Source organism: Lathamus discolor, chromosome 2 (genome assembly GCF_037157495.1).
Source record: "Lathamus discolor isolate bLatDis1 chromosome 2, bLatDis1.hap1, whole genome shotgun sequence".
Lineage (NCBI taxonomy): Eukaryota > Metazoa > Chordata > Aves > Psittaciformes > Psittacidae > Lathamus > Lathamus discolor.
Window position 1 is genome coordinate 38,768,826 of NC_088885.1, and position 27,288 is coordinate 38,796,113.

Below are 27,288 nucleotides of genomic sequence, written 5' to 3' on the forward strand. Positions count from 1 at the left end.
CTGCGACCCCCGCGCTCCCTCCCGGCCCCGGCCGCCTCCGTGTTCTGGAGCCACCTGCTCGCCAGTGTGGTGGGGGAGCTGATGGAGGAAGCAAAGTCCCGGGTTCCCAAAAGTAGGTCTCTGCTACTTCTGCAGCCCTCGCCCTCGGGAGAAACCCGGTCGTTCGAGCAGGGGTTCCGTTTGAGACTTGGCTTCCCCTCAGGAGGAAAGGAGGGAGATGTCCTGCTCACTTGGCACGGGTTCTTGGAAAACAAACCACTGACCCACGTGAAACGCTGGCAGGGTCGCAAAGGGGATAGAAAACCCCAAACCACCAACGGCAACAACGAGAAAAACAGCCCTCCTCACAGCTATCACCACTTTATCACCTGCATGTTCCTGGAAGGAGGCTCTTCCCTCCGCTGAGGGGGGAAAAAATCAGCTTAGGAAAGCAAAGTTTGAACAGCGAATTCCTGTTATTTCAAAACACCCCATGTGACAGGATATTTCCTTATCATTTCGAGCCCAGAGCTTTCCCCTGATCCACCAGCCCTTCACAAGTGCGGAGGACCTGCCCGGCGGGAAGCCCTCTGCTCAGCGGCGATGGCTGCCTCCCTGCTCCTGCTTCTCCTCGCACTTCTCCCCCGGGTTTTTCCGCTGCTGGGTAAGTGCCCGCAGGGGCTGTGCGGGAGGAGACGTGCCGAGAACAGAACGGGGTCGCGGCAGGCACTTAGCCCAGCCTGACCTGGGGGATGAGGGTGGTGGAAGGGGAAGAGTCCGTGCAGGTGGAGAAGCCGCGGCCATTTTAACCCCCTCGGTGCTGCATGAGGGGAGCCTCCCCTCGAGCCCTCCCTAAGTTGCCTGCCTCTCTTCCCCTGCACCCTGAGGTGCCCGGTGAGCAAAGGTGCCCAAGGAGGTGGCCATTTGGGTGCCCATGGCATTGTGATCGCCAAACAGGGCTGTCACTAGCAGTGCCTCAATTTACCCCACTGCTCTGGGGTCTCAGTCCCTGAGCAACTTAACACCATCACCTAGCTTTCCCCCAGGTAGTTTCTCACCACTGAGGTTGTGGAAGGGCTTGGTGTTGGGAATTCCCTTTCCTCCAGTCCTCTGGTCCTCTGTGGGTGTGGGGACCTCGTTTTGGCAGATGGCTTTCCTGAGGTGATGTTAAGGTAGCTGAGGAACTGGTATATTTAGAGCTGTGAAGACAGGTGAAAGCTGTGTTTCTTGGTGAAACCTGGAGCTTGTGCTTGCTCGCTCTGCAATTGCCATCATTTCCAGCACACAGCTATTTTTTCAGTGGAAGTTTTGCATTTACCCTTACAAAAACTCTCACTCAAAACATCATCCACTCCCCAGTTTGAGATCTACTGAAACAAAACTTCATGACACTGCCTTCCTTGCTTTGTGTAATTAGCAGCAATTGTTGTAGGCCATTCTCCATTTCTCCATGGAGAAGACACTCAACCTACCTGCTTGCTGCCTTATTGCTCCCCCCCTCTCTTGTTTCTGGCTTTTGGTGTGCTCTTCTGGTGCTCTCCATTAGTGTTTAACACTGATAATGCTTCAGCCGCGTCATGAGTTACTGCTTGATTTACACTTACACAATCTGTGATAGTTTGCACATGTTGCAGGATGTGAAGCTACCTTGGCATACTGAAAATATATGGGAAAGATACTTGGCCAGACAGATTTTACAGTACTTGGCACAATTCTTCAGATATAAGATGGGGCCAAAGACATGCGAATAGTCACATTGTGGTGGGTGGAGAATAGTGAAAGCCTGCGAGAAAAATTCTCACAAGACCTGCTTGGGACACTTGAGGGAAGAGATTCTAGATGTCCCTGAATGGCTTATAATGGTGAGGTAAATTGGCTCCTATGCCTGGCATGTGCCTTTGCATTTTAAAGAACCTCCTTACCAGGGTAGGTTTCACTGATCACGCTGTGGTGGACCTTTGAGTGTACCACTTACAGCTCATCTGCAGAGAGGAATGACGCCTTGCTATGGGAGTTCTATGAAAAATGCTGCTACATAACAGTGAAACACAGTCGATGGTTATATGAGTAATTCTGCTCAGCCTGTTTTACAGATACAGCTCATCATGTTGACAGGAGTGATAGATATTTACAGAGAAGAGATGGCAGGGCATAGGAAGTGTTGCACAAATACCTGGCTTGTTTCATATTCTTCTAGACTACCTAGTAACTCACACAGAAAGTGTTGTATGGGAGTCCCCTTTTGTGTCCAAGCAGGCAAAGCAAACATGGAAATGAAGCTCTAAACAGGAGGAATAGAGGACCATGCTACAAGTCTGCTGTATGGTCATGGATGAGACAGGAGTAACTCTGAGGGGAAGGAAATCCTGCAATTATATTCTCAGCCACAGCTGCTCCTGCAGCCTGCTGCCTCCTGTTCTGTTATGTTTTAGTGCCAACTTACTCTCAATGCCTGCTTGGCTATGTTGCCCCTTTAGCTGCTTACCTTTATAGTAGTGCCTGTCAGAGCCCTGTGTGTGCTGAGGCCCTTGTATAAGAATCCATGTTGTGTTTCCACGTTGCTAACACTTAGTAAACAGGCAGTCACAGTAGCAGAGGGCTAAAGGTTCGTCTTCACCCCACACCTGCAGTGACTTTTTTTTTCCCCACCTTTCTAATCTTGTTTCTGAAGCCAAAACTCTACTCCTTTTCAGGCTTGAGTGTAGCAATCCAGGCTTTTGACTTTGGGTTACCTTTCTCACATGCATAGCATCCTCTCCTTAACACTATAAGCTGCATAAAATAAGGAATGTTATTTTAGGCGACAAATACAATTTTAGGAGTTTGAAAGATCAGGCAGTGTTTTCTACACACGCCTGATGTCTCTTTTACCCAGGAACTTTAAATAAGATTTCAGGAAAAGGAGAATTGCAAGCATTGCATATATCAGTTCACAGCAACATTGTGCTCAATGCTAGTAGAAAAGAGGAATAAAAAAAATATCACCAGGAATAATGATTATACATTTCCTTTTATTGTCTGTGAGTAAAGCAGATTGGCAAAAGGAAGCAATTTCTGTCCCCGGTGCTCATCAGTTTTGCACTACCTCCCAGTGGGTTGGAAGCCAAAGGACAGGAGAAGGAAACTGAACCATGGATGAGATAAGTCTAGGTCAGCTCATTCTGTGAGAGAGAGGTTATTTATTCCCAGGTGGTTGTTCTTCTGCATAAAAGTATGATTATTTCCACACTGGAGCCTCAGCAGAGAACATTTTCTATGGTTAACCTGTTTTCTCTTTACATATTTCACTATTATATAATTTGTTTAATTTGGTAATCATACACCAAAATATTTCTTCATTAACTTCAATCCCCCGAGTCATATAAACTAGTATTCCTCTTTCCTAGCTTGTAGCCCAGTTAAAATATAGTTTTAAGACCTTGGGCATCCTGTGACATCCTGCGAACCAGTATCAGAGAGAACTGTTAAGTTAGTGTGCTAAAATGTGTCTCAGGGGGATCAGAGAGTAGAAATTCTCAGTCTTTGGGCAAGGCCAGCTCAGAAATGTTGCACTCCATAGCACATCCAAGTGTAACAGATGCTGAAAATTTTTCTAATGTTTACAATTTTGAAATAAACCTTGAATACATGAAAATGTGTGCTGTGAAGCATGGGGGGAGGAACAACCTTGGAAGCTATGAAGAGCCTTGGAGATTTTTGTAAGTTATTAAGAGGCATACCTGATAATGGCAAATCCCATTATTGTCAATTGTTTCATTCAAACTGGAGAAATGGAAGAAAGGAAAAAGAAATCACTGGCAACTGCAGCAGAGTGAAAAATGAATATGCTGTTCTAGCCCTACAGGTAGCTTGTGTATAAGGTTTAAAAAATTATCCTTCCCGTCAGTTAAGACTTCGAGGATTTTAGCAGAACGCATGGGAACAGAACTCCTCAAGGTGAGGAAATGGAGCCTGGAGAGAACTTAGTGGCTGCTGTCATCTCCTCATGTCTGGGAGCCAGGAACAAGGAGCCAGGGCTGCTTGGAGTGCTCATAGTCAGTATCTGCAGTGCATGGTGTATGCACTCCCCTGTTTCAGTAACTCCCATGGGTACAGCTTGGAATAATACCATGAGTGCATTTTTTCTCTTCACTTTAAGCTGTGCTTTAGTGCTACTGGAGGCACTAGATCTGCATCTCTGCTGCCTTGCACTTTTGAGTGTGGATACTTCCACTGAAGCAAAGTATTTGAAATGGCCTCACATCTGAGCTAGGTGCATTCTATGGTTAATTTAAAAGGTGTAGGCCACAGGGCTACCATATCTCCTTTTGCTGAATGGATTTTAACCCCATGAGTAATGTCCAGGTTCATATTTCATTTAGATAGTAGGCAAGATTACTTCAAATGATTTCTGTGGTTTTTGTCTTGCAGATACTAGCATCTTTCTAATATATAACGAAGAACACAAGCGCTGTGTACTAGCTCTAAGTTCTAATTCAGTGACTACTGCTCCTTGCGTTCAAGAAAATGAGTCACAAAAATTCAGGTGGGTCTCAGATCACCAGCTTATGAGCATAGCATTCAAATTGTGCTTGGGAGTGCCTTCGAAGAAAGACTGGGTTCCGGTCACTCTGTATCCCTGTGACAAGGCTAGTGAACTTCAGCGATGGGAATGCAGAAATGAGACTCTCTTTGCAATCCAAGGGGAAGATTTGTTTTTCAACTATGGAAACAGACAGGAAAGGAATATTATGCTGTACAAGGGATCTGGTTTATGGAGTAGGTGGAAAGTCTACGGAACCACAGACGATCTGTGTTCTCGAGGCTATGAAGGTAAAGTTCTGTGAATTAATTTCTGTATTTCAAACTTATTTCTCTGTGTATCTATTTAAAAATATCTAGAAGTGTAGGGGAATTTGCTTCATCTCATTAATGATCAGTGAATGTGTCTTCTGGTGAAATCAGCAATACCTGAGTGTGTGTGAGGGGTTCATTTTGCTTTCTTGTCGAAGTTCTCCAAGGTCCGATAGATAATTAACCATTCATGGTAGTTATTCACTTGGAGAGGGTAAAAAAGTCTGTGGTTATTTAGAACATGCGTATTTATTATTTTATGGCACAACAGTTAATGATAGCTTTTAATACTCATGTACAGAAAGATGTAGTGTAAGTGTATAGTCTGTGATTATGGTATTTTTTCCTTGGGGAGCAAATATTAATAATGCTGTGAGGATTCAGTTAACTCTTGGCATCTTCAGCTCCAGCATATAAAAGATGCCTTCCTAAGTGAGTCTCAGAGTTGGTGCTGAAATGTTAAAGGGATCATATACTTTAAGTAGTTAAATTTGAAAAAGTTATGTGTGAGATACATACATATATACATATATTCATGATAAGTATGTGGGAATACATTTGGCTTCACATTTATTATTCTTTGATAAACAGAAATGGTCACAGGGGGATGAATGGATTGGATGCATTTTCTGTGGTTTACACAATGGCTGATTACAGTACTATCCTTGGTCTAAATCCAGAATAAAAGAACCATAGCCAAGCAAACCATGTGAAAGGAGGCAGGGGGGGATGGAGTGATGGTCTGCCATTCCTTCCTCCTTTGTTTTCCAGCAGGTCTGTGAGGCACTGACCTTGATATGTCACCTTTCTAGTAGTCCCTGTCAAGTAGTGTTCTCTGTATGTTCTCTCATGAATGCGTGTACATATGTGCACACACAGAAAACTGCTTTAGTTACTTTGATAAGTTTCATCAAGTCATATTTCTGCCAAAGCAAAAAATTGACATTTTATTTGGGTATAGTATAGCGCTTAGTGGTATGTATCTTTCAAGTTTATGTGTATGTGCTCTTCCCTGTCTACAGTGGCCAGCAACTGAGGCAGTTATTAATAAAAATATTAGCAGTTGTTTGTGCTCAAAAAGAAAATTGCTTAACTGTGTGGATTTTATACTTTTGATTGTTATGCATACAAAATTTAGCATGGGAATGTACTTGGCTCACTCAGTTCCAGTCCAGTTCAGGTTTCCTTAAGCAGTAAAAAGTTGTCTCATTGTGGACATGGGTATCGACTTAAACCTAGAGAGTATAGTTGTCAAAGTCCCATTTCTAGTACAGTTTGTATACTAAGCTAGCAAGCTCTGCTTGCTATGATATGCTATGATCATAAAGCTGAACTGATATATGTCATATGCTTATTACTGCTCATACATTTTTAAATTGCTATGTCTCCTTAGATACCTACACAGTGAAAGGAAATGCCAACGGAGCACCTTGTGTATTCCCTTTTAAATTTGGTGATAAATGGTATGCTGACTGCACAAATGCTGGCAGATCAGATGGCTGGTTCTGGTGTGGAACCACTTCAGACTTTGATATTGACAAGATGTATGGATTTTGCCCATTGAAATGTAAGTTTTGCATGTTCATAATTTTGCTGTGCTGTTATTCATTGGTGTTCTTATGTGCTTTAGTGTACAAAATAAATACAGTTTGAAATGGTGCAGTTTTCTGTCTCCTGTCAGCCTGTTATCCTATTAGGAACTACTTAAATATGCAAATACAGGGCTCAGCATAAAAGGAATAACCAAATACATCTCTGTGTGTGTTAACTGTATGCTGGAATCTGTAATTACACCATTTACTTAAATAGTTAATTAGATGTAAAGATGTGACATTAGCATAGGCAAAAGCAATGCAGAAATTTGTGCAGCAGTATTGGAAGCTAGAACATAGCTTAACTGAAAATGAAGACTACTTTGTGAAATAACTTGCCTTTTAAACACGAAGGAGCTTACATGAATTTTTTTCTTATCGCAGTTTTTCCCAAATCTCTGTGCTTCATTGTAGTTCTGTATTTAAAATCAATGAGAAGTATTTATATTCTAAATTGCCAGGTTTGAATATAAAATACAGTTTCTCTGAACTTCTGTAAGATACGCACTAAGCATTTTGCCTGCAAGCTGATGCTTCTTCTGTCATGCTGTGAGAGGTAGCACTTCTCCCTCCCTTCTTTCTTATTACTATGTTTTGCGGTAAAGCTCCAGCTGACCAAAGTCAGAGCTAAGGAGAAAAATATGTCTGTCCTTTGATGTGAGGAAAACAGTTCATGTTGATCTTAACTGGTTTGATGATGAAGGATTAGTGTCCTGATTTCCATGGATGTTGCATTTTTTTATTTTACACAAATAAAAACTGCATGGCTGGGTTTGGGTTTTTTTGTTTGTTTGTTTTGTTTTTTGTTTTTAATCTGCTAGTATTACTTTCAAGATATTAAACTCATGTTGGGAGTACCGATCCCATTTATAGAACACATGCAAGATTAACTTAAGCATGCTACCTGTCTGGTGTTCGTTGAGTATAGCAAATAGGAGGCATAATTAAAATGTTGTTTAATTCTTTGGCATAATTCAAGGAAATCCATTCAGATGGCTGTGATTGTTTTTGGAAAAAGCTGCTTTATGCTGATTGTCTGCATGTTTCCTTCCTGATTCTTCAGTACTGGCTATAAAATATTCAGGTTTGAGTCATATATTTTAATGAGAGACAGGCTGTGGTAACAGAAATTTTAGTCAGCCCTATGAAAGAAGAGTACACTGCATTTTGTGGTCAATGGCGCAGAATCTAGCTGGAGGTCTGTGACTAGTGGAGTTCCTCAGGGGTCGGTGCTGGGACCGGTGCTGTTTAATATTTTCATCAATGACCTGGATGAGGGAACTGAGTGCACCCTCAGCAAGTTTGCTGATGACACAAAACTGGGAGGAGTGGCTGACACACCAGAGGACTGTGCTGCCATTCAGCGAGACCTGGACAGGCTGGAGAGTTGGGCGGGGAGAAACTTGATGAAATTTAACAAGGGCAAGTGTAGAGTCTTGCATCTGGGGAAGAACAACCCCATGTACCAGTACAGGTTGGGGGTTGACCTGCTGGAAAGTAGCGAAGGGGAAAGGGACCTGGGGGTCCTGGTGGATAGGAGGATGACCATGAGCCAGCAATGTGCTCTTGTGGCCAAGAAGGCAAATGGCATCTTAGGGTGCATTAGAAAGGGAGTGGTTAGTAAGTCAAGAGAGGTTCTCCTCCCCCTCTACTCAGCCTTGGTGAGGCCGCATCTGGAATATTGCGTCCAGTTCTGGGCCCCTCTGTTCAAGAAGGACAGGGAATTGCTTGAAGGAGTCCAGCGCAGAGCCACAAAGATGATTAAGGGAGTGGAACATCTCCCTTATGAGGAGAGGCTGAGGGAGCTGGGTCTCTTTAGCTTGGAGAAGAGGAGACTGAGGGGTGACCTCATCAATGTTTACAAATATGTAAAGGGTAGGTGTCAGGATGATGGAGCTAGGCTTTTTTCAGTGATATCCAGTGATAGGACAAGGGGCAATGGGTGTAAACTGGAGCATAGGAAGTTCCACGTTAACATCAGGAAGAACTTCTTTACTGTAAGAGTGACAGAGCACTGGAACAGGTTGCCCAGGGGGGTTGTGGAGTCTCCTACACTGGAGATATTCAAGGCCCGCCTGGACAAGTTCCTGTGTGATGTACTGTAGGTTACCCTGCTCTTGCAGGGGGGTTGGACTAGATGATCTTTTGAGGTCCCTTCCAACCCTTGGGATTCTGTGATTCTGTGATTCATGAGAGAGTGATAAATTAATAAACCTTAACAGCACCTTTAAACATAGAATGCTTAAGTCTTTGTATGTAAGGTTCCTTAATAAGATTGAAGTTTTTGCTGTTTCTTAAACTGTCTAGGGGAGCAAAGGTGCTGATATGAAAATCATCTATGTGTTGCAAGGTGTTCATCCCAGAGCCTGGACATACAGTGAAATTATCATAATTGAACCAGTTGCTTTTTTTTTTTTTCATTCTCAAATGTTTTCTGAAATAAAGAATCATAGAATTATAGAATCATAGAATAGTTAGGGTTGGAAAGGACCTCAAGATCATCTAGTTCCAACGCCCCCACCATGGGCAGGGACACCTCACACTAAACCATGTCACCCAAGGCTTCGTCCAACCTGGCCTTGAACACTGACAGGGATGGAGCACTCACAGCCTCCCTGGGCAACCGATTCCAGGGCCTCACCACCCTAACAGGAAAGAATTTCCTCCTTATATCCAATCTAAACTTCCCCTGTTTAAGTTTTAACCCATTACCCCTTGTCCTGTCACTACAGTCCCTGATGAAGAGGCCCCCTTCAGGTACTGGAAGGCTGCTATGAGGTCTCCACGCAGCCTTCTCTTCTCCAGGCTGAACACCCCCAACTTTCTCAGCCTATCTTCACACAGGAGGTGCTCCAGTCCCCTGATCATCCTCGTGGCCCTCCTCTGGACTTGTTCCAACAGTTCCATGTCCTTTTTATGTTGAGGACACCAGAACTGTGCACAATACTCCAAGTGAGGTCTCACAAGAGCAGAGTAGAGGGGCAGGATCACCTCCTTTGACCTGCTGGTCACGCTCCTTTTGATGCAGCCCAGGATACGGTTGGCTTTCTGGGCTGCGAGCGCACACTGAAGCCGGCTCATGTTCATTTTCTCATCAACCAGCACCCCCAAGTCCTTCTCTGCAGGGCCGCTCTGAATCTCTTCTTTGCCCAATCTGTAGCTGTGCCTGGGATTGCTCCGACCCAGGTGTAGGACCTTGCACTTGTCACAGTGAAACTTCATGAGGTTGGCATCAGCCCACCTCACAAGAGTGTCGAGGTCCCTCTGGATGGCATCCCTTCCTTCCAGGGTATTAACCGGACCACACAGCTTGGTGTCATCAGCAAACTTGCTGAGGGTGCACTCAATCCCACTGTCCATGTCAGCGATGAAGATGTTAAGCAAGACCGGTCCCGACACTGATCCCTGAGGGACACCACTCGTTACTGGTCTAAGAAGGCATAAGACTATACTTACAACAGTTATTATACTCAGTAGAGGTGAAGAAATCTGAACAGTGGAGGTAACATAATCGTGAGTCTGATCTTTTATTCAGTGCTTTAAAAAGAGATGCTGACACAATGACAGTAGAAACGTAAATCCCACTGGAACAAACTGAGAAATGTTGCTACATCAGACAATTTTTAGTAGCCTAGGAAGTACTTTTTTTTTGCAGGTTACACTGTCTCTTTTTGAGCTGTATGTTGCACTGCAGTACCAAACAGGGTGATGCAGAAGAAAACAGGTTGCACATTGTAATACCTTCAGGAGTGTGAGTGTGCCTATAGATGTATTCAAGTGGGCAAAAGGCCATTAAGGCCTTTTTCTTGACAAATGAAAGAGCTAGAATTTCTGTGAAGAATTTAGAAAGCCTTATAAGTTATGCATAAATCTTGCATAAAACTAGGAAGGAAAAAAGAAGTGCAGAGAATGTGGAAATATTTAAATAGTCTTAGCCTGGTATGTTAATTATTGTAAAAATCTACATACAATCATAGAATCATAGATTGTTTAGATTGGAAAGGACCTTAAGATCACCTAGTCCCAGCCCCCTTGCAAAGGGCAGGGACACCTCACCCTAGACCATGTTGCCCAAGGCTCTGTCCAGCCTGGCCTTGAACACTGCCAGGGACGGAGCATTTACCACTTACATCTTTGTATTAATTCAAAAACACTGAATTTATTTGTTTATGACAGGATTTTCCCCCATGCTTCTGTTTCAAGATGTTTTTAAGGGGTTTTTGTGTGGTTTTATGTCTGGTTCTAATGCCTGGTGAACTGATCAACTAAGTTATATGGGGTTAATTTTGTTCATTTCTTCTGATTTGTCTGGAGCGCATAACCTGACTTTGGATGTCACAAACTTTTCTAGGAAAAATAAAGGAGCACTTTGAGAAAAGATATCGAAGTGAAAATAAGCATGTGAAGGAAATTTAGTATAATTTGGGCTTTTTTACCATTGGCAGCATTATATACAGTTGTAAAGACTGTATATAATAAACTGTAATGTGTCTATAATGAGATTCCTTCCGTACTGTATGCTCAAAGAGGAAGCAATGGCAGTTATTGTATACACTACTTAACAAGATTTAGATTCAGTTTTTGTTTGCCATGATTCTATTCATGCAGTTTCTGAGGATATTGGACTGGGAGTCCAGCTTGCGTTGGATGGATAACTAAACAAACAAGAACACTTTATTGTCACTGCTAGTCAAAGGCCAGATTTCAGCTTGTGTTTTTGAAATGAAAATCTCTCAAGAACTTTCCATTTGCCAATTCAGGAGAAATAATATATTTTTATATGATAATCATGTTGTCATTATAATTTGAAAAATTATAAATGTCAGAAATATCTGTATTGGTCAGCACTTTGTGCTTTTCCTGTAAGCTTGAACTTGTCTGTCAAGGGCTATACCTGAAATTCAAAGCATTTTTGCCTTGCTTTGCTTTAAAGATGGAGAAGTTTCAAAGACATGGGTGAATTTTTTTAATTTACTATGTTTACTTCTGGGATTTTGATAGTAATTGTAGTGGAAATAGCTAGTTCTCACTAATTTGAGTGACTACAAAGAATGTGTACTGAATTCATCTGTGTAAGGATAAAGTTCAGCTTTTATTTCTATCTCCAGTCATGTACTAAGGACAGGTGTAGTTTAACATTAATTTAGATACTAAAATATATTGTTCCAGAAAAGTGATTTATCTTCTGGCTTCATTTGGGATACTAAGTTTTAAACAATATAATATAGGTTTTCCAAAATCCTGCCCCGTGAAGGCATTTGATCTCATAAAACTCAAATATCTTTAAACCAAATTTTCCAAGGTTTAGAAAGACCAAATTTCTACAGGAGAGCACCATATGCAAGTCAGCTGTAAATTATGAGACTGGGGGAGTGAGGTGGAAGGTTGGATGAATGCCTGAGACTTGTATTAACATACAAGATTTCTAAAACCCTTTATTTCAAGTCAGAAGCAGTTTTCTTTATTGAATTATAGATTGTACTATTTTTGCAATCTCCTTTTCATCCCAGGCTGTGCTTGTCTACAGGAATTTATGGTCTTATAGAACATAGAGTAGCAAAGAAATTTTGCCTTCTGATAGTCATAAAACATTTTGGACAGAAGTTGGTTTGTGGATAATGATAATGGGATGAAAGTACCCATTTTTAGTCAAATGTCATTATTACAGTAGGTTATATTTGATTTTTTTGTCATAGGAGTAATTAGAAAAGAAGCACTGCATATTATCTATACACTATCAGAATTAATACAGGAAAAAGTGGAACTGGTCACTGACCTGCTGACATTTAACATGCATCATCCTTTGTCTTGAGTTTTGTTTATTATAGTGTTTTCCTCTTATTTGCACACTCAAGTTTTCTGAGCTCTCTGAATTCGGAAAAGGAAAAGACCTCTTTCTCTCAATTTTTTCACAGCTTGCAACTTGAAAAACTCTGATACAGGCTGCAGGAATTTGTTGTTTTCCTATTGTCAGCAGACATACAGTGACCTCTGCTATATTCTGCTTTTGTCATGCAACTTTAATCTCTTTATATGATATTTAGCTCACTCCTGGGGCCTCCTGTAGGTTCCATATTTGGCAGAGCAAGGTCACACTGTTTTCTGCTGCTTGTTGTGGGGATTCAATTGAGATGAGCCAGGAGAGGTTACAGCAAGTGTAAAGGAGTGTGGTATCTTCTGAAGCTGCTTCTAATGCTGCATAATGTTTCCACTGGTTTGGCATTGCCTAAATGTGCTAAGGTCAGGTAATCCTGGAGATCACTCTTAGGTCCTTAGGTCACATGGCAGAGAAGAAAGCATGATGTTATGGCAGATACATGCATAAGACAAATTGGGAACTGCATGAAAGTGTGAGATGGATGCTGATAATGCAAGTGTTGCATTCCGTGCCTGGGTCTGATTACCTCTAGTAAGAAGATCTATAACCACTTTAAATAGTACCTCAAATCAGTAAAAAAACTGGGGGAAAAAAGAAAAGTTGTTTGCTTGATCTATATCTTAGCTGGCATGAGTCTTGAAGTTTTTAGTCTTTTTCTCCACAGGGACAAATCAACTTTTTTAGTGTGACTTTAGCTGCTTATCTTCTACCTTAAACAGCAGCTTTGTTACACGAGAGAAAACGGTGACCTTGTTTCATTACCTTTGTACTGTCCAACAGGGCTGTCATGGTTTAGCTCTGCCCTGCATTTACTAATATATTAGAGAGCCTCAGGGCTCCTTTCAAACCAGTTGTCTATAGCAGTGTTTAGGTTTTGTATATTTTTGCTATGCAATTCATTCTATATTTTTTCTGGCTCCATCTTCATGATCACTTACAGCATTTCTTTTTCTCTCTACAGTTAACAGTGTTGATTTATTGTGGAATACAGATCCTTTAACAAATGTCCAGTACCAGATAAACTCTGAGGCAGCTCTGAAATGGCACCAGGCAAGAAAAAGTTGTCAACAACAGAAGGCGGAGTTATTAAGCATCACAGAGTTGCATGAACAAACATACCTGACAGGTAGGGTAATATGACCCATCATTTTTTTGTTTTAAAGAAGTGCATTCATGTAAAAGTGACACTTATATGACATGTTCCATCTTGAAAATTGATATTTATTCAGTTCTGGTAATACGTAGATTTAAGTTGTTATCTTGAATGATTCAGCTATGAAAATTGGACAGATAATGATTATTTTATCCTGATTATGTACTGCCAGAAAGTTACAGTTACACAACCCGCACAGCAATTAAGTAATGTAAGAATAAAAAATGCATGTTGGAATGCAGGAAAATGCAGAAGTTTGTAAACCAAAAATGCAGATACCAAGATTTTGCTCTACATATTTTGTGTACTAGTCAGCATATTTGGCCCACCGCATTAAAACCATTGTATCATCGGTATGTGCTATAATATGAAAGGAAAGAAAAAGAACTAATAGACAAAAGGACTCACAAATAGCTTTTCTTCTCTTCAGTCTCTGTCAGTGTTTTTTTAAGTGATTTCCAAACTTCTCCTCAGAGGAAATTCTTTCCTGAATTTGTACTTGAATAAAACTAGATTCTACAATGAGGTGGTCCCCTCTTCAGCACCTTCTTAATCTGTGTACAGATGAAATAGTCCACTAATTCGTCTATTAAACAGATTAGAAAATGTTTTGGATATGATATACCAGTTGGACGATGTAATGTGTTCAATTCAAAACTGTTTATGTCATAAGCTATATGATGTACATTGTAAGTTCATAGAATCGGAGAATTAGAGGATGGTTTGAGTTGGAAGGGACATTTAAAGATTATCTAATCCACCCTCCCTGCCATAAGGAGGGACATCTTGCACTAGAACAGATGACTCAAAGCCCGTTCCAGCTTGGCCTTCAGCACTTCCAGTGGTGGGAATCCACAACCTCTCTGAGTAACTTGTTCCAGTGTCTCACCACCCTCACAGGAAAGAATTTATTCCGTATGTCCAATCTAAATCTACCCTCCTTCAGTTTAAAATCGTTGCCCCTTGTCCTGTCACTACAGGCATTGCTAAAAAGTCTTAAAGTCTTTTTGTAAGTCCCCTGTAGATACTGAAAGGCCATGATAACATTTTGATGGAGCCATTTCTTCTCCAGCTGAACAACCCCAACTCTCTCAGCCATTCTTCACAGGAGGGATGTTCTAGCCCTCTGATGATATTTTTCTTTCCCCTCCTCTGGACCTGCTTTAACAGGTCTGTATCTTTCTTGTACTGGGAACCTCAGGACTGGACACAGTACTACAGGTGAGGTCTCCAAAGTGGAGTAAAGGGGGAGAATTGGGAAGTTTAGATTGGATGTAAGGAGGAAGTTCTTTACTGTAAGGGTGGTGAGGCACTGGAATGGGTTGCCCGGGGCAGTTGTGAATGCTCCGTCCCTGGCGGTGTTCAAGGCCAGGTTGGACAGAGCCTTGGGTGACATGGTTTAGTGTGAGGTGTTCATGCCCATGGCAGGGGAGCTGGAACTAAATGATCTTAAGGTCCTTTCCAACTCTAACTGGTCTATGATTCCAGTACCTTCCTTTGGTCTGCTCGTCAGGCTTCTTCCATGCAGTCCATGCTACTATGCCTGTCTTTCAGGACTATAGGCACACATTGATGGCTCATGTTCAGCTTTTCATCCACCAGTACCCCGAGGTCATGAGCTGCAGGGCTGCTCTCAATCTATTCATCCCCCAGTCCATATTGATATTGGGGATTGCCTGGGCCATGTGCAGGACCTTGCACTTGGCCTTGTTGAATTTCATAAGGTTGACATGTGTCCACATCTAAAGTCTGTTAAAAGACCCTCTGAATGCCATCCCTTGCCTCAAGCGAATCAATCACAGAATCATAGAATAGTTAGGGTTGGAAAGGACCTTAAGATCATCCAGTTCCAATCCCCCTGCCATGGGCAGGGACGCCTCCCACTAAACCATGTCACCCAAGGCTCTGTCCAGCCCGGCCTTGATCACTGCCAGGGATGGAGCAAACCATCAGCTCAGTGTCATCTGCAAACTTGCCGAGGGTGCACTCCATCCCACTATGTCAATGATTAAGATATTTAATACTATCAGCTCCAATACGGGACCCTAGAGTTATACAACTAGTTTCCATTTGGACACTGAGCCGTTGGTTGTGACTCTTTGGATGATGCAGACATCCAGCCAATTCCTTATCCATCTAGTAGTCCATCCATCAAATCCATATTTCTTCAATTTAGATGAACTATAAATGAATTTTTAATGCTATGAACAGTCTGTTATGTCTAAACTTTTGTTTTCAATTTAAGGATTTGGTCAAAGCATTTTACTGAGTGTGATAAAATTATTGGTGAAATTAATGCTCAAGGAAGAAATCTGGCACTAACATATAGAAGTGAGGTATTAATAGGTGTGTTTTAATTGAAAACTATTAGATATAGCTGCCAAATGCATGTGAAAATCAGTTTTTCATTCTACAGCTACCCTGGCAGTACCAAGATTTCTTGTCATGCTCAGTTTTTGATTGTCTTAACCACAACTTGTTTGTATGGAAGAAGTACTGGAACACATTCATGTTTTGGGGCCAAATCAGGCTCCGGTATGACATTCCAGTCCTTTGCGGTGCTTAACTACCTTTCTTTTAGCCTTTGTATCCTTCAAGTACTGTTTATTAACATGGTGCCAAACTAAAATATATAGAGCAAAACGACATACTGGTATGATGTCATCAGTAGAAGCAGAAATAAATGATACACATTGCGCAGTGATTTTCTTTGAGCTATGCAGAAATACATTCAATTAAAAAAAATCAGCAGTCAGGCAGCTGGGCTTCCAAGTCTTAAACGAAAGGCAGAGATAGACAATGGGTTAATAATGACTAGAGGTAGTGCAGCAGGACCATACATAAGCATGGTATTTCTAGGTGCTTTTCATAATTAGAGCATTAAGTTGGAACTGGTTTTGGAAGCCTGACTTATCATTGGCTGAAGAAGTGAAATCCTGAGTCTGAAAAATGTACAAGATGTGTTTGGTGTTTGGAATTATTACATTTTATTGTAGTTTGGTAAAATGCGAACAGTTTTTTTACTTTGTTCTATGTAAAGTTGAAACTCACTTGTTAATTTTATTGGAAGAGAAAATACACAATAGGAAACTTTTCATGCTTCATATTATAAAGCTGATTTTTGTTTTTGAGACCTTTGTTCAACTTTATCTATTTTATAAGTATGGAAGAAAAATATTTGTTTTGTATCTATGATCACTAGTTTAGAAAGAGTATGCAGAAATGTTTGGTTTTGATTGTAACAAAATTCTCTATACCTAAAAACATGAAAACTGTAAAGCTAGAGTGACCCATGTAAAATGATGTGCTTTGCAGGTTTAGCGTAGCCACCTTAACTAAAAGGCTAAAACCTGTACTAGGAAAAAAGGAGAAGCAGACGGTTTAGGCAGAATTCAGCTCTCAAGTTTGAAGAAGGTGTTTGCTCTTGCTGTGTTCTTGCAGTATCTTTTTTTGTCTCTGTTAGGTTTGACTGGCAGACTGAGTTCCGCTCTCTGGTTTGGTCTTAACAGTTTGAATTTCAACAGTGGATGGCAATGGGTTGGTGGTGCCCCTTTCCGATACTTAAATTGGGTTCCAGGTAAGGTTAAATATGTTGCTACTCAGTTTAAAAGACAAAGATTTGGTCATTGGGTAGCATATTTCTTTTCTAGTACTGTATTCTCCTGCAATTATCAAGTTTGTCTTGAAGTTTAAAGATTCTGAGTGTGGCTGTTACCACTGTGAGTAACAGTGCCCTTATGCTGAGGATACACACTAGGGTTAATTTATTATTCACAATGCAAATTGTAGCCTCAAAATGCAGAGGAAAGTCTTAGAAGTCATCTATTTACACTTCATTTGTATATCTTAATTTATTTCTATATGAATAAATCTGATGCTGTAGGTGTCTTGATCTGTGAGATTATCTTTTTTTTCAATTGCTTTCCCATTTGTTTTGATTATTTGCTTAAAGGTTATATTTTCATTTTAATTTGGGATTTACCTAGCCATGGCAATATCATATATCAAACTGAACATGTTAGGCTAGTCTACTTCGAAGCAAGCCCACACACAGCACACCTGTAGTCGCAGTGTTGCACTCTGGTGCCATTTTTTAAAAGCTAGTCTCTATGCCATCTGTGTACACAGTAAAGAGCTGTTTTTCTGGTTTACTATTCAGAGTACCTGTGATAAGGTGTCTTTTTGCAGGACCTTTGTTCCCTTGCGTTTGCTATTCAGGAAACCTTTGGATACTAGTTTACGGTAGACTTCTGAAGTTGTGCAACGTAACTACTCTTGTTTCTCTTCATTGAGCATGCCACATGTATTTAATATGCAATAACTATAAATATATGCTTCATCGTATCTCCCAGTGGCTTCCTTGTGTAGATAAGGACAAAAGCGTGCTTTAGGTGGACAAACTTCTTGAACAGGTAAGCTCTGAAGAGTGAATCAAGCTACTGTATAAATAGCTCTCCAATGGAGTGAGCACATGAAGCAAATGGGCTGAACTGCAAGTTGCTGTGAAGGTATTTGTAGGTCTGTCATACAATTGCACTGATAGGGATCTGCATCTAATAAAGAGCAGGGGAAAACTGTGAGGTGAAGTGAAAGTAGTAAGGGGAGCTCTTAATGGTTGTTAAAACTGCAGACAGCTCTCTGTTGTCCTGTAAAGAATTAGATGGGCTTTGATGTAACTAAGATGGGCTCCATTTATCTTTAACTCCTCATGTTCCTTAATTTCGTTCAAAGGTAATATACTTATAACCCTGTAACCTATTTTCTATTTGTGCTATCTCCTTCATGACTATTTTTGTCAGCCTACCTCTATCTCATTCTCATTACCCTGGATGTTCAAGAGCTGGCTGATCTTCTACTAGTATATTTTAAAAGAATTTGTGGAAGCTTCATATTCTTCCATCTCATTAGCCCCAGATAAATAGCAGAAAAACATGGGAATTAAGCTTTCAACATTTAAACTAAAATTATGCTGGTTAGGCATTTTGGATAGCTAACTCCTAACAGTTTAACATTTGTTGTGCATTAAAACAATTTAAATCTCTATTTTTGAAGTAAGCATAGCTTTTTCTCCTATGGGAAGAAGATATGACTGCAAATATAGGACTAACTAATCATAATGTAATCATAATGAAATGGTACCGATACAAGATGATTTTCAGTGAACAATCTTGCACACTATAAAAGATACTGTTTTGCTGTGTTTATTGCTGAGCTTCCATATTGCTTACTCCATAATGCTGGTTACAGAGTAAAGTGTGGCGCATGTTGAGAAATGAAAGAAAATCCGTGTTAAGTTCAGTCACGTTAGACCAGATCTTGAAATGTTCATCCACTTTATTGCAGGAATATATTCTGCTCTACAGCTTCTTCTACATTTCTTCTAGATGTTTCTTTAGTTCTAATGCTAATCTTCAACTGTAAATATCCAAATATCCTGTCATGCTACTGTCATATTGTTTAAACAAGTGGATGAGACATTCATATTAGCAAAATAATTATTTTTCTGCCTTTACTGTCTTATTGCGTACAGAATTTTATGAGCTTACTGAACAGCTTTTTCACCTAAAGACTGTGCTCTGGAGTTTAGGCAGTCTTCTTTTAATGAGGAAACCAAACAAAGCAAAGTAAATAGGTGCACTGTAACACCGTCCATCAAGACTTTGAATCTGTGAAGAGGCTGTTAAACTGTGAGCCTGAAAAATATCTCAACTTATGGAAAAGTATCTCTTAAGGGAATGAACTGCACTGTTCAGTCTAGGGGACTGTGGCGAATCACAGTTACCTATATGTTAATGTATGTTAAAACTAAAGCATGGAACAGATTAGAGAGTAATTAGGAGGATAACTGTGATGTGCTTACACTTTGTTGTTGTGGAAGCTTTGCTTGTTTTGTTTGTTTTTTTTTTTTCTTTTTTAAGGACATCCTTCTCCAGAACCTGGAAAAATTTGTGCAGCACTAAATCCTGGCAAAGGCGCTAAGTGGGAGAATCGGGAATGTGATCAGAAGCTTGGCTATATTTGTAAACGAGGAAATGCTACTTTAGAATCTTTCATAATTCCTACAGGTAGGTTTGGTAATAAATCCCCACCAAATGATGAATGACCAGTGGTTTTTATTTATAATTCTAATAAGTTTTTGTTCTTATATGTGGTAAAACTAACTAAAGGTCTCTGTAGACTATGGCTTGACTAAAGTTCCTTGTAAAAGTGAGCATTGTATACTTCCTTTTTGTTCTGGCCTCCCTACTTCCTGTGTATCAGTCTTTCTTCAGTAGCTTTGAGTTCTAAGTTGCAGAAATGGTGGAGTTCTCATTTCCAAAAACAAGTATATCTTTTAGACTTTGTATGTAAAATCAAAAGAGCAATAATTTAATGTTTTCTATAAATAAAGTGTAATTATCTAAAGCCCCATGTACTCAGTGAAACTGATCTGTTTCTTCTTTCTGTCATTTTTACTGCTTATGAAATAGAGAAAGTTTGCCAGTGCAAGTTGGTAGTGATTAGGAGAATTAAAAAAAATTCTTTTGAGAGCTAATAATGTTATACATCTATTTTACAAATAGACGTATTTATATGGAGATACATAAAATTATTTATTTGTATATATAAAAAACTAATTTATGAAATTATTTAAATTATATATATATGCAGACTTTTTCAGAAGAAATATAATTCTGCACTTGCCTAATATAAATAGGAAAGACAAAACAGGGATAAGTTTTTATAGTTTTATTTAGACCTGCATCCTTGTTATCTCTCTGTGTACTATAAAAACCTTGTAACTTATTCTTTTGTTTCATCACCTCTTCTTTTTCTTCTTTCCGAGCTTCTTTTTCTTGCCAGGACATAAAAGTATCTTTTAAATTCACTGACATTATTTTCTATAGGTTTTGGAAGCAGAAAAATAAACTATTGCTGGATTTCTAGTTCAAATACTAATATGCATTATTTGCAAACCAACTATTTTGGAAACTCAGTGTTCAACATTGGCTTGAAAAACATGTTTTCTAATCTTTTCTCTGCTTTTGCCAGTATGTAACCAATCCAATCAAAAACATTTAGGACAGAGACTTCTGCGTATTTCATTTTGCTAACAGAAAAAAAAAGTCCCAAACAAAACCAAACCACACAAGAACGTGCTATTATACCATTAATTAAATATTTGAATAAATATTTAAAAATCAAATTAAGACTTTACTCTTGGAATCAAGCGTATTTGTTGCCTAGCTGAGAAGGACTTTAAAGCATATTCTAATTATTTCCTAAATTAAGATGTAAACTTTTATTAGTATCTCCATACAGTTGACAACAACCAGATACTTTAATTTATATAGGTAGTTTTAGATTGTTCAGTTTGCTAAAGCTCAGCTTTTCAGGTATCAAACATCAGTTCTTAGACACTGGTGCCTATAAATATGCTATCGATTCAATACTAGCTGCTGTCTTATTTGGATTTAATTTCAACTTGGTTCTTTCATTTGCAGCACGCTTTTTATTCTCTCCCCTTTCTCCACTCCCCAGTTTACCAGTAATTTGGAGGACAAACAGAAACGAAACAAAAGTTTTCAATTATACAGAAATTGCTGAGTAATCATGGTGACAGATTAACCAGAGTTTGGAAGTGATTCACTTCATAAAATATTTTCCAAAATGTCCCATGGGGGGAAGTCATAAAAGGAATAAGCATGTGATCACACAAGGTGTTAAGTGCCCTCAGCTTCTAATGATGTAAAGGAAACTCATGGCAGATGATGTTTTCCTGACTAGGGCTCCTGAGTCAAGAAATAAATTAATCACAAATCCATATGTGCACTTAGTTGTGCACTTAACATTGAACACGGAGGCAATCCTTTGAAATTGTAACCCTGGAAGTTACAATTTAGTGTAACATGGCAGTAAGTATGTGAGGGCTGTGAGACAGGAATGTGTATTTTACGATAGAATATAATCGTGGTTGTGTCCAAAACAAAGTAGACAAAAATCTCTACAGGATATTTATTTCTGTTGCAGTTGAAGATTTCCACAAAGCCAGCAGCTGTACAGGGTTTTCTCTTAGTAGCAGAAGTGCTTTTTCCAGCAGGGGGCCACATCATTGTACACATCCAAGTGATGTGGAGCCACAGGGCTTCAAAGCATTGGCCCTGCAATACATCAGGGTGGATTAATAGGAGCCTGTTATTTTAACCTGCAAAACTAGCTTATTTTTTAGCTTAATTTTCTAAGGAAAGGCTGTCTGTCGTTATACCTCCACCAAGTCACTACCAAAATAGATTTCATCCCAGTCCAACCAGGTGTAGTGATCTCAAAGTATTGTTTCAAAACACTTCATAAAACATTCAATTAGAAGAAGTAAGTGCTCTTAGTGTCACTGCTGTGACTCCTGTGTGAGCTCTCATGAGACCACAAAGGGTGGGTATGAGAGAGAGAAGTCTGAATGGCAATCCAAATGCCTGAATCATGATGAAAACTTCAACTAGTGCTTTCACCCATTTAGACACCCAAGTCAATCACTGTGAGATCTTCAGTATTCAGGAAGCCATGCTTATAGTTTACAAAAGTATTTGCTTGCTATTTGAAGAATAACCATTTTATGCTTCCAAATTTCATTTCTGTATCTTGATCTATTCCACAGTAAATTCATCAGCTTGACATTTGGGATAAATGTTTTTGCACATTAATATGATTTTGTTTGTTACATCTTATTTTTTGTAATTCATATTGATTCTTTTGCTTAAGGCAAATGAAGCTCAGGGAATAGTACTCGTTTCCATTAGGATAAAAGAGATAGATTGTATATATGGCTTTGTGTTATCAAATATTTTCTTTAAAAGGCAAATGGGTAAGCACAGAGTTAATTCTTTGCTGAGTACTGGAAACGAAGAGCTGAAGACTTTCTCTTACTGAGAAATCACCAGCTATGTTGTTTGGTAAGACCTGCACCAAAGAAACTAGGCTGTCAACTGCTTTTCTTGCTAGCCTGCAACAAACTCCCTGGTGTTAGTGGACTTAGCAAAAGATTCTCCAGCCCTGCCATAGCTGCTTTAGTGTTTACAGTAGTAGTCTTACAGTCTCCTTTGGTCCAAAAAAGTCTCATGGACTCCCTGGGGAATAAATACCTCTGGGGAATAAATACCTCTGTGACTGTCTTTGTAGCAATGTCTGCACTGCTGATGTCTGTTCTGTTCAGTGTCTACAGTCTGCAGAAGGGTGAACTATGTGTATTGGAGGTGCAGATATGCCTAGCTCTGAGCATATGCATGTTCAGAGCTGAGACCAGTCACAGGACGAGTTAGGCAGGTGGCTGAAACATTGGACTAACCTCTAACAGCATTTGCCACCTCTGCCCTCTCCTGTTTCTCTCAATACCTCTACATACATTCGGATTGTTTTTCTGGGATTCCCCCACTCTCTATTCCAGTTCTTACTCTCCTGTGGCAAGAGTAATATGGCTCTGACAAGGCTCTGAGCCCCCTTATCCTGGGGAAGTAAAGTTCAGTTTTACTTAATCTTTTGTGACAACATGCTAGCACTTTTTTGAGGCAGGTCTGCAGGCAACAGACGCTGTTTACAGCTGTGCCAGGAATCTGTATCGTGACACTAAGTAACTACTAATCATAGAATAGTTAGGGTTGGAAAGGACCCTAAGATCATCTAGTTCCAGCCCCTCTGCGGTGGGCAGGGGCATCTCACACTAAACCCTGTCACCCAAGGCTCTGTCCAACCTGGCCTTGAACTCCGCCAGGGATGGAGCATTCACAACTTCCCTGGGCAGCCCATTCCAGTGCCTCACCACCGTTACAGTAAAGAACTGCCTCCTTATATCCAATCTAAACTTCCCCTGTTTAAGTTTTAACCCATGACCCCTTGTCCTATCACTACAGTCCTTAATGAAGAGTCTCTCCCCAGCATCCTTATAGGCCCCCTTCAGGTACTGGAAGCCTGCTATGAGGTCTCCACGCAGCCTTCTCGTCTCCAGGCTGAACAGCCCCATCTTTCTCAGCCTGTCTTCATACGGGAGGTGCTCCAGTCCCCTGATGATCCTCATGGCCCTCCTCTGGACTTGTTCCAACAGTTCCATGTCCTTTTTATGTTGAGGACACCAGAACTGTGCACAATACTCCAGGTGAGGTCTCATGAGAGCAGAATAGAGGGGCATCATCAGCATACTTCAGCTGAAAGAGGATATGTGCTTGCAACCTGGGCCTGACTGATCGTAGCTTTGGATTCATACTTAATTATTTCTACAGGATATATCCCACTGTTATGCACAAATGCATTGCTTCTCTTTCCCTGCCATACACAAGTACTTTTGCCAAAGGACTTTTTAGCAAACCTGCTACCCTGTTCTACTCTGTATACTGGTGTTTGCTAAACCCATTGCTGATTTTAAATAAAGTGCTGCAAGAATCATAATTTGTTTCTACACCAGCAATATTCTGTTTATCATCTATTCTGGTGGCACTCCTCCCAAAGCTGAATTGTTTGCTGAACAGCAGTGTGGTGTGGTTGCTGGCAGTATACTGGTGCTGTTCTGTTGAACTTTTAAAAGTGAGTTTTAAGCATAAATCATTTACTTAGTATAATTTTCTCAATGAAACTTTTAAAAATGATTCTTAAAAGCAGTATTCTAACTTGTATTCCCCCATAATTCTGTAGAACCATTTATTTTTATTTTGCTAGTCTAGTAAATGGGGCTAATCCATAAAATGCCCAAGGTTTGGGGGAAAAAATACCCTCAGAAATATGTTTTGTAAGTCCAGGTTCTTAACATACAGCTGTACAGCAAGAAAGAAGAAGAGAAATGCTAACATGAGTGGAGGAAAATGGTAAAGCACTGCTCTGCAAACTACATTTTAGCATTTATGTATGCATCTAAAGGTCAAACCTGTGTTTTAAGGTAATTTTTAATTCTGACTTTTCACAAAGTCGTCCTGGGTTAAGCAGTAGCAGTCATTTTTCTCCTTCTTAGTAGCTGGTGCAGTGCTCTGTTTTTTGACTTTTGGCCTGGGAGCAGCGCTGATAACACCGATGTTTTTAATTCTTGCTAAGTAATGTTTAGTCTGATCAAGGACTTTGAGTCTCATGCTCTGCCAGGGAGGAGGGGAAGCCGGGAGGAAGCAGAGACAGGGCACCTGACCCAAACTGACCAAAGAGGTATTCCATACCACAGCATGTTGTGCCCAGGATGTAGAACTGGGGGCAGTTACCCAGAAGGGCTAGATCACTGCTCGGTCAGGCTGGGTATTGGTCAGTGGGTGGTGGTGTATTCTCTTCCCTTGTTATTTCCCTTATCATTATTATTATTGGTGGCAGCAGCAGTGGTTTGTGTTATACCTTAGTTACTGTACCATTCTTCTCTCAACCCGTGGAGTTGCATTCTTTCGATTCTCCTCCCCATCCCTCCGTGAGTGGGGGGTGGGGAAATGGGGGGGAGTGAGACAGAGACTGCGGGGTCTGATTTACGGCTTGGCTTAAACCATGACAAAGGTGCAAGCATTTGCTACTGTAGTGTGTAAAAGAAATCTGTAAGTTTCACAAGTTTTACTTATGCAATCAGATTATTATCCCTGTATGTATTTTTCAGCTATGCTGCTAAATCTTTCCTTATGTGGTTTTAAGTCTTTAGTTAAGAATAGAATTCTGAAACTCTTAATGGTAATTTTTCTTTTCAGAGACTAATGTGCCTATTAGATGTCCTGATCAATGGATATCATATGCTGGTCACTGTTACATAATTCACAGGGACCCCAAAATATGGAAAGATGCCTTAACATCTTGCAGGAAAGAGGATGGGGATCTGGCAAGCATCCATAATGTTGAAGAGTACAGCTTTGTTATTTCGCAGCTTGGGTACCGTGAGTATTTTGTTACAATAACATATGTATGTTTACACTGAGAAAATAAAGAGTTTTCAATGTATTTTGCCTTTTAATAAAAGGAAGAGACTGTTAAAAAATATATAAAAAAAGGTGTCCTGATCACTGATTGCAGGAGAAGTTAAATTTTAAATTAAAAAGAATCTTTGAAAGAAAAAACATACAATAAGATCACAAAAACTGAGCAAACTCTACTGACACAGAAAATCTGTGGTCACTGTTGTGAATTGCATCAAACCCAATCTTCTATTTTTTAGGGATTTAAAACAATTTTCAACTTTTTCAGAAGCTTGGGGGATTTTTACTATTGGTCTGCAGAGATAGATGAGGGGAAGAAAAGTCTGTTGGTCAAAGACAGTTTGGGAAGATCTAGGTCCTATTACCAGCACTGCCATGCCCTTATTCTCCAAGTCACACTGCTTGTGTTTCTTCTGAAAAAGGAAGCCATCTGTCGCAGTATGTGGATTCAGATGTGCCACAAATTAAATATGGTATTTAGGTGTTTAGATTCTGAGCACATGATCCAGTTTTTGCAAGGCAAGTTAGGCTGTGGATACTGTGTGTTCATTCCAGGAGGTGAAACCATGCTGACACTGAGACAGTTTTGTGGTTGCTATTGCTGTACATGAACCTGATTTTGCATGCAGGATCAGTTCCTGCTTTTTGATGCGAGCAGCATGTTCGCACCTATGTATTCATCTTTGCGGTAACTGATCTTATATATGTGCTTTTAGTGCCAGGTAAGTGTGATTTAGAGAAAGAAGCTGCTTTGAGCTTCAGTGTTAACAGCAGTCTTGGCATGGAAAACATAAAATAGCTGATATGTTTTAGTTTTGTATCCTAGCCAACTCCACAGCAACTTGTGCTTGTCTTCACATTCCTGAAAGAGTGATTTGTTGTTTTTTCATGAACATGAAACTTTTACTCTTTCAAAGGAGATTGTTAAGAACGGTGAGACCTCCTGATGAGATAGTAGGACATTTGAAAAAAGTTAGGCTCTTCCTTCATTTTGTAAAGGAAATAAGTTGCATTTTCGCCTTAGTTCTTGGAAACAGATTTTTTCATAAATTCCTTCTCCAAAGACCTTTTCTGAGCTGACTGTGCTGCACTGTTTTCGTAAAAGTGAATGTTTCTGAAGCACAAATAGTCCTGAAGGAAACCAGGCTTCTCACATATGGAATACTCACCGCAATGGCCTATTTTGAAAGCATTCTTTTCTGAGGAGTAAAACTGGAACAACTAAAGGAGCCTTTTAAGGCAGTTTATGACAGTATCAGATTACCCTTTTTCACCACTGAGATGAGAACACCATGTATTGCAGTGCCTAGAAAATCTTGTTTGCATCAGAACTCTTCCTTACAGAAGAAACAAAAGCCTATCTTTGTGCCAAACATTTCACAGTCCCATGATAAAACAATGGAAGAAGGGGTACAATGAGATGAGTATTGTCATAGTAGTCGAACTTTCATTGTTGTTACCCACAAAGGAGAACTTTAGAGAGGAACATGAAGAAGAATAAAGAAGTGCATTCTGGATGTTTACACAGAAGTCCAGCATGTGATATGGCACAATTGTGGCTCATAGCATGTCTGAGAGAGTAAAAACAGCTTATTTACAAGTGGCTGGGGGAAAAAAATTCTTAGTGTTTAGTATTAGTATTTAGTCTCAGCTTTAGAGGTGACTGCAAAATGCCATTACAGCATTTCTTCTTTAGGGAGATAATGTTATGTAGGAAGGGGCTTCACAGAGCCAGAAATGGCTCTTGGCCATTTCTGATTTGCATGGATTATGTGGAAGACTTTGATGTAATAACCTTGTTGAAGAAAGCTGTTTATTGCTCATATTACCATGGTGTGAGCCCATTAAAGTAGGTTCTGGCTATGGATGAGGCCTTTGCTTTGTTAAGTGCTCAATAAACACAGACAGCAAGATATTAACATATCAAATAAACAAAAAAAAAACCAACAACAAAAAAAA

The 27,288-nt window shown here is 40.1% G+C and overlaps 1 protein-coding gene across 2 annotated transcripts in view; it reads left to right on the plus strand.

The window, feature by feature from the left end:
- Positions 1–384: 384 nt before the first annotated feature.
- MRC1 (mannose receptor C-type 1) overlaps positions 385–27,288 on the plus strand; it is a 58,905-nt gene continuing 32,001 nt past the window's right edge. The window contains exons 1-7 of one of the 2 annotated variants that reach the window (XM_065666513.1): positions 385–643; positions 4,390–4,791; positions 6,206–6,379; positions 13,244–13,408; positions 16,899–17,012; positions 19,354–19,500; positions 25,108–25,290. In XM_065666513.1, the coding sequence (XP_065522585.1) occupies positions 583–643; positions 4,390–4,791; positions 6,206–6,379; positions 13,244–13,408; positions 16,899–17,012; positions 19,354–19,500; positions 25,108–25,290 (1,246 nt within the window). In that variant the 5' untranslated portion in view covers positions 385–582. Of the gene's footprint in view, positions 644–4,389; positions 4,792–6,205; positions 6,380–13,243; positions 13,409–16,898; positions 17,013–19,353; positions 19,501–25,107; positions 25,291–27,288 lie in introns of those variants that run through there. The other variant, XM_065666514.1, reaches the window with a different exon arrangement.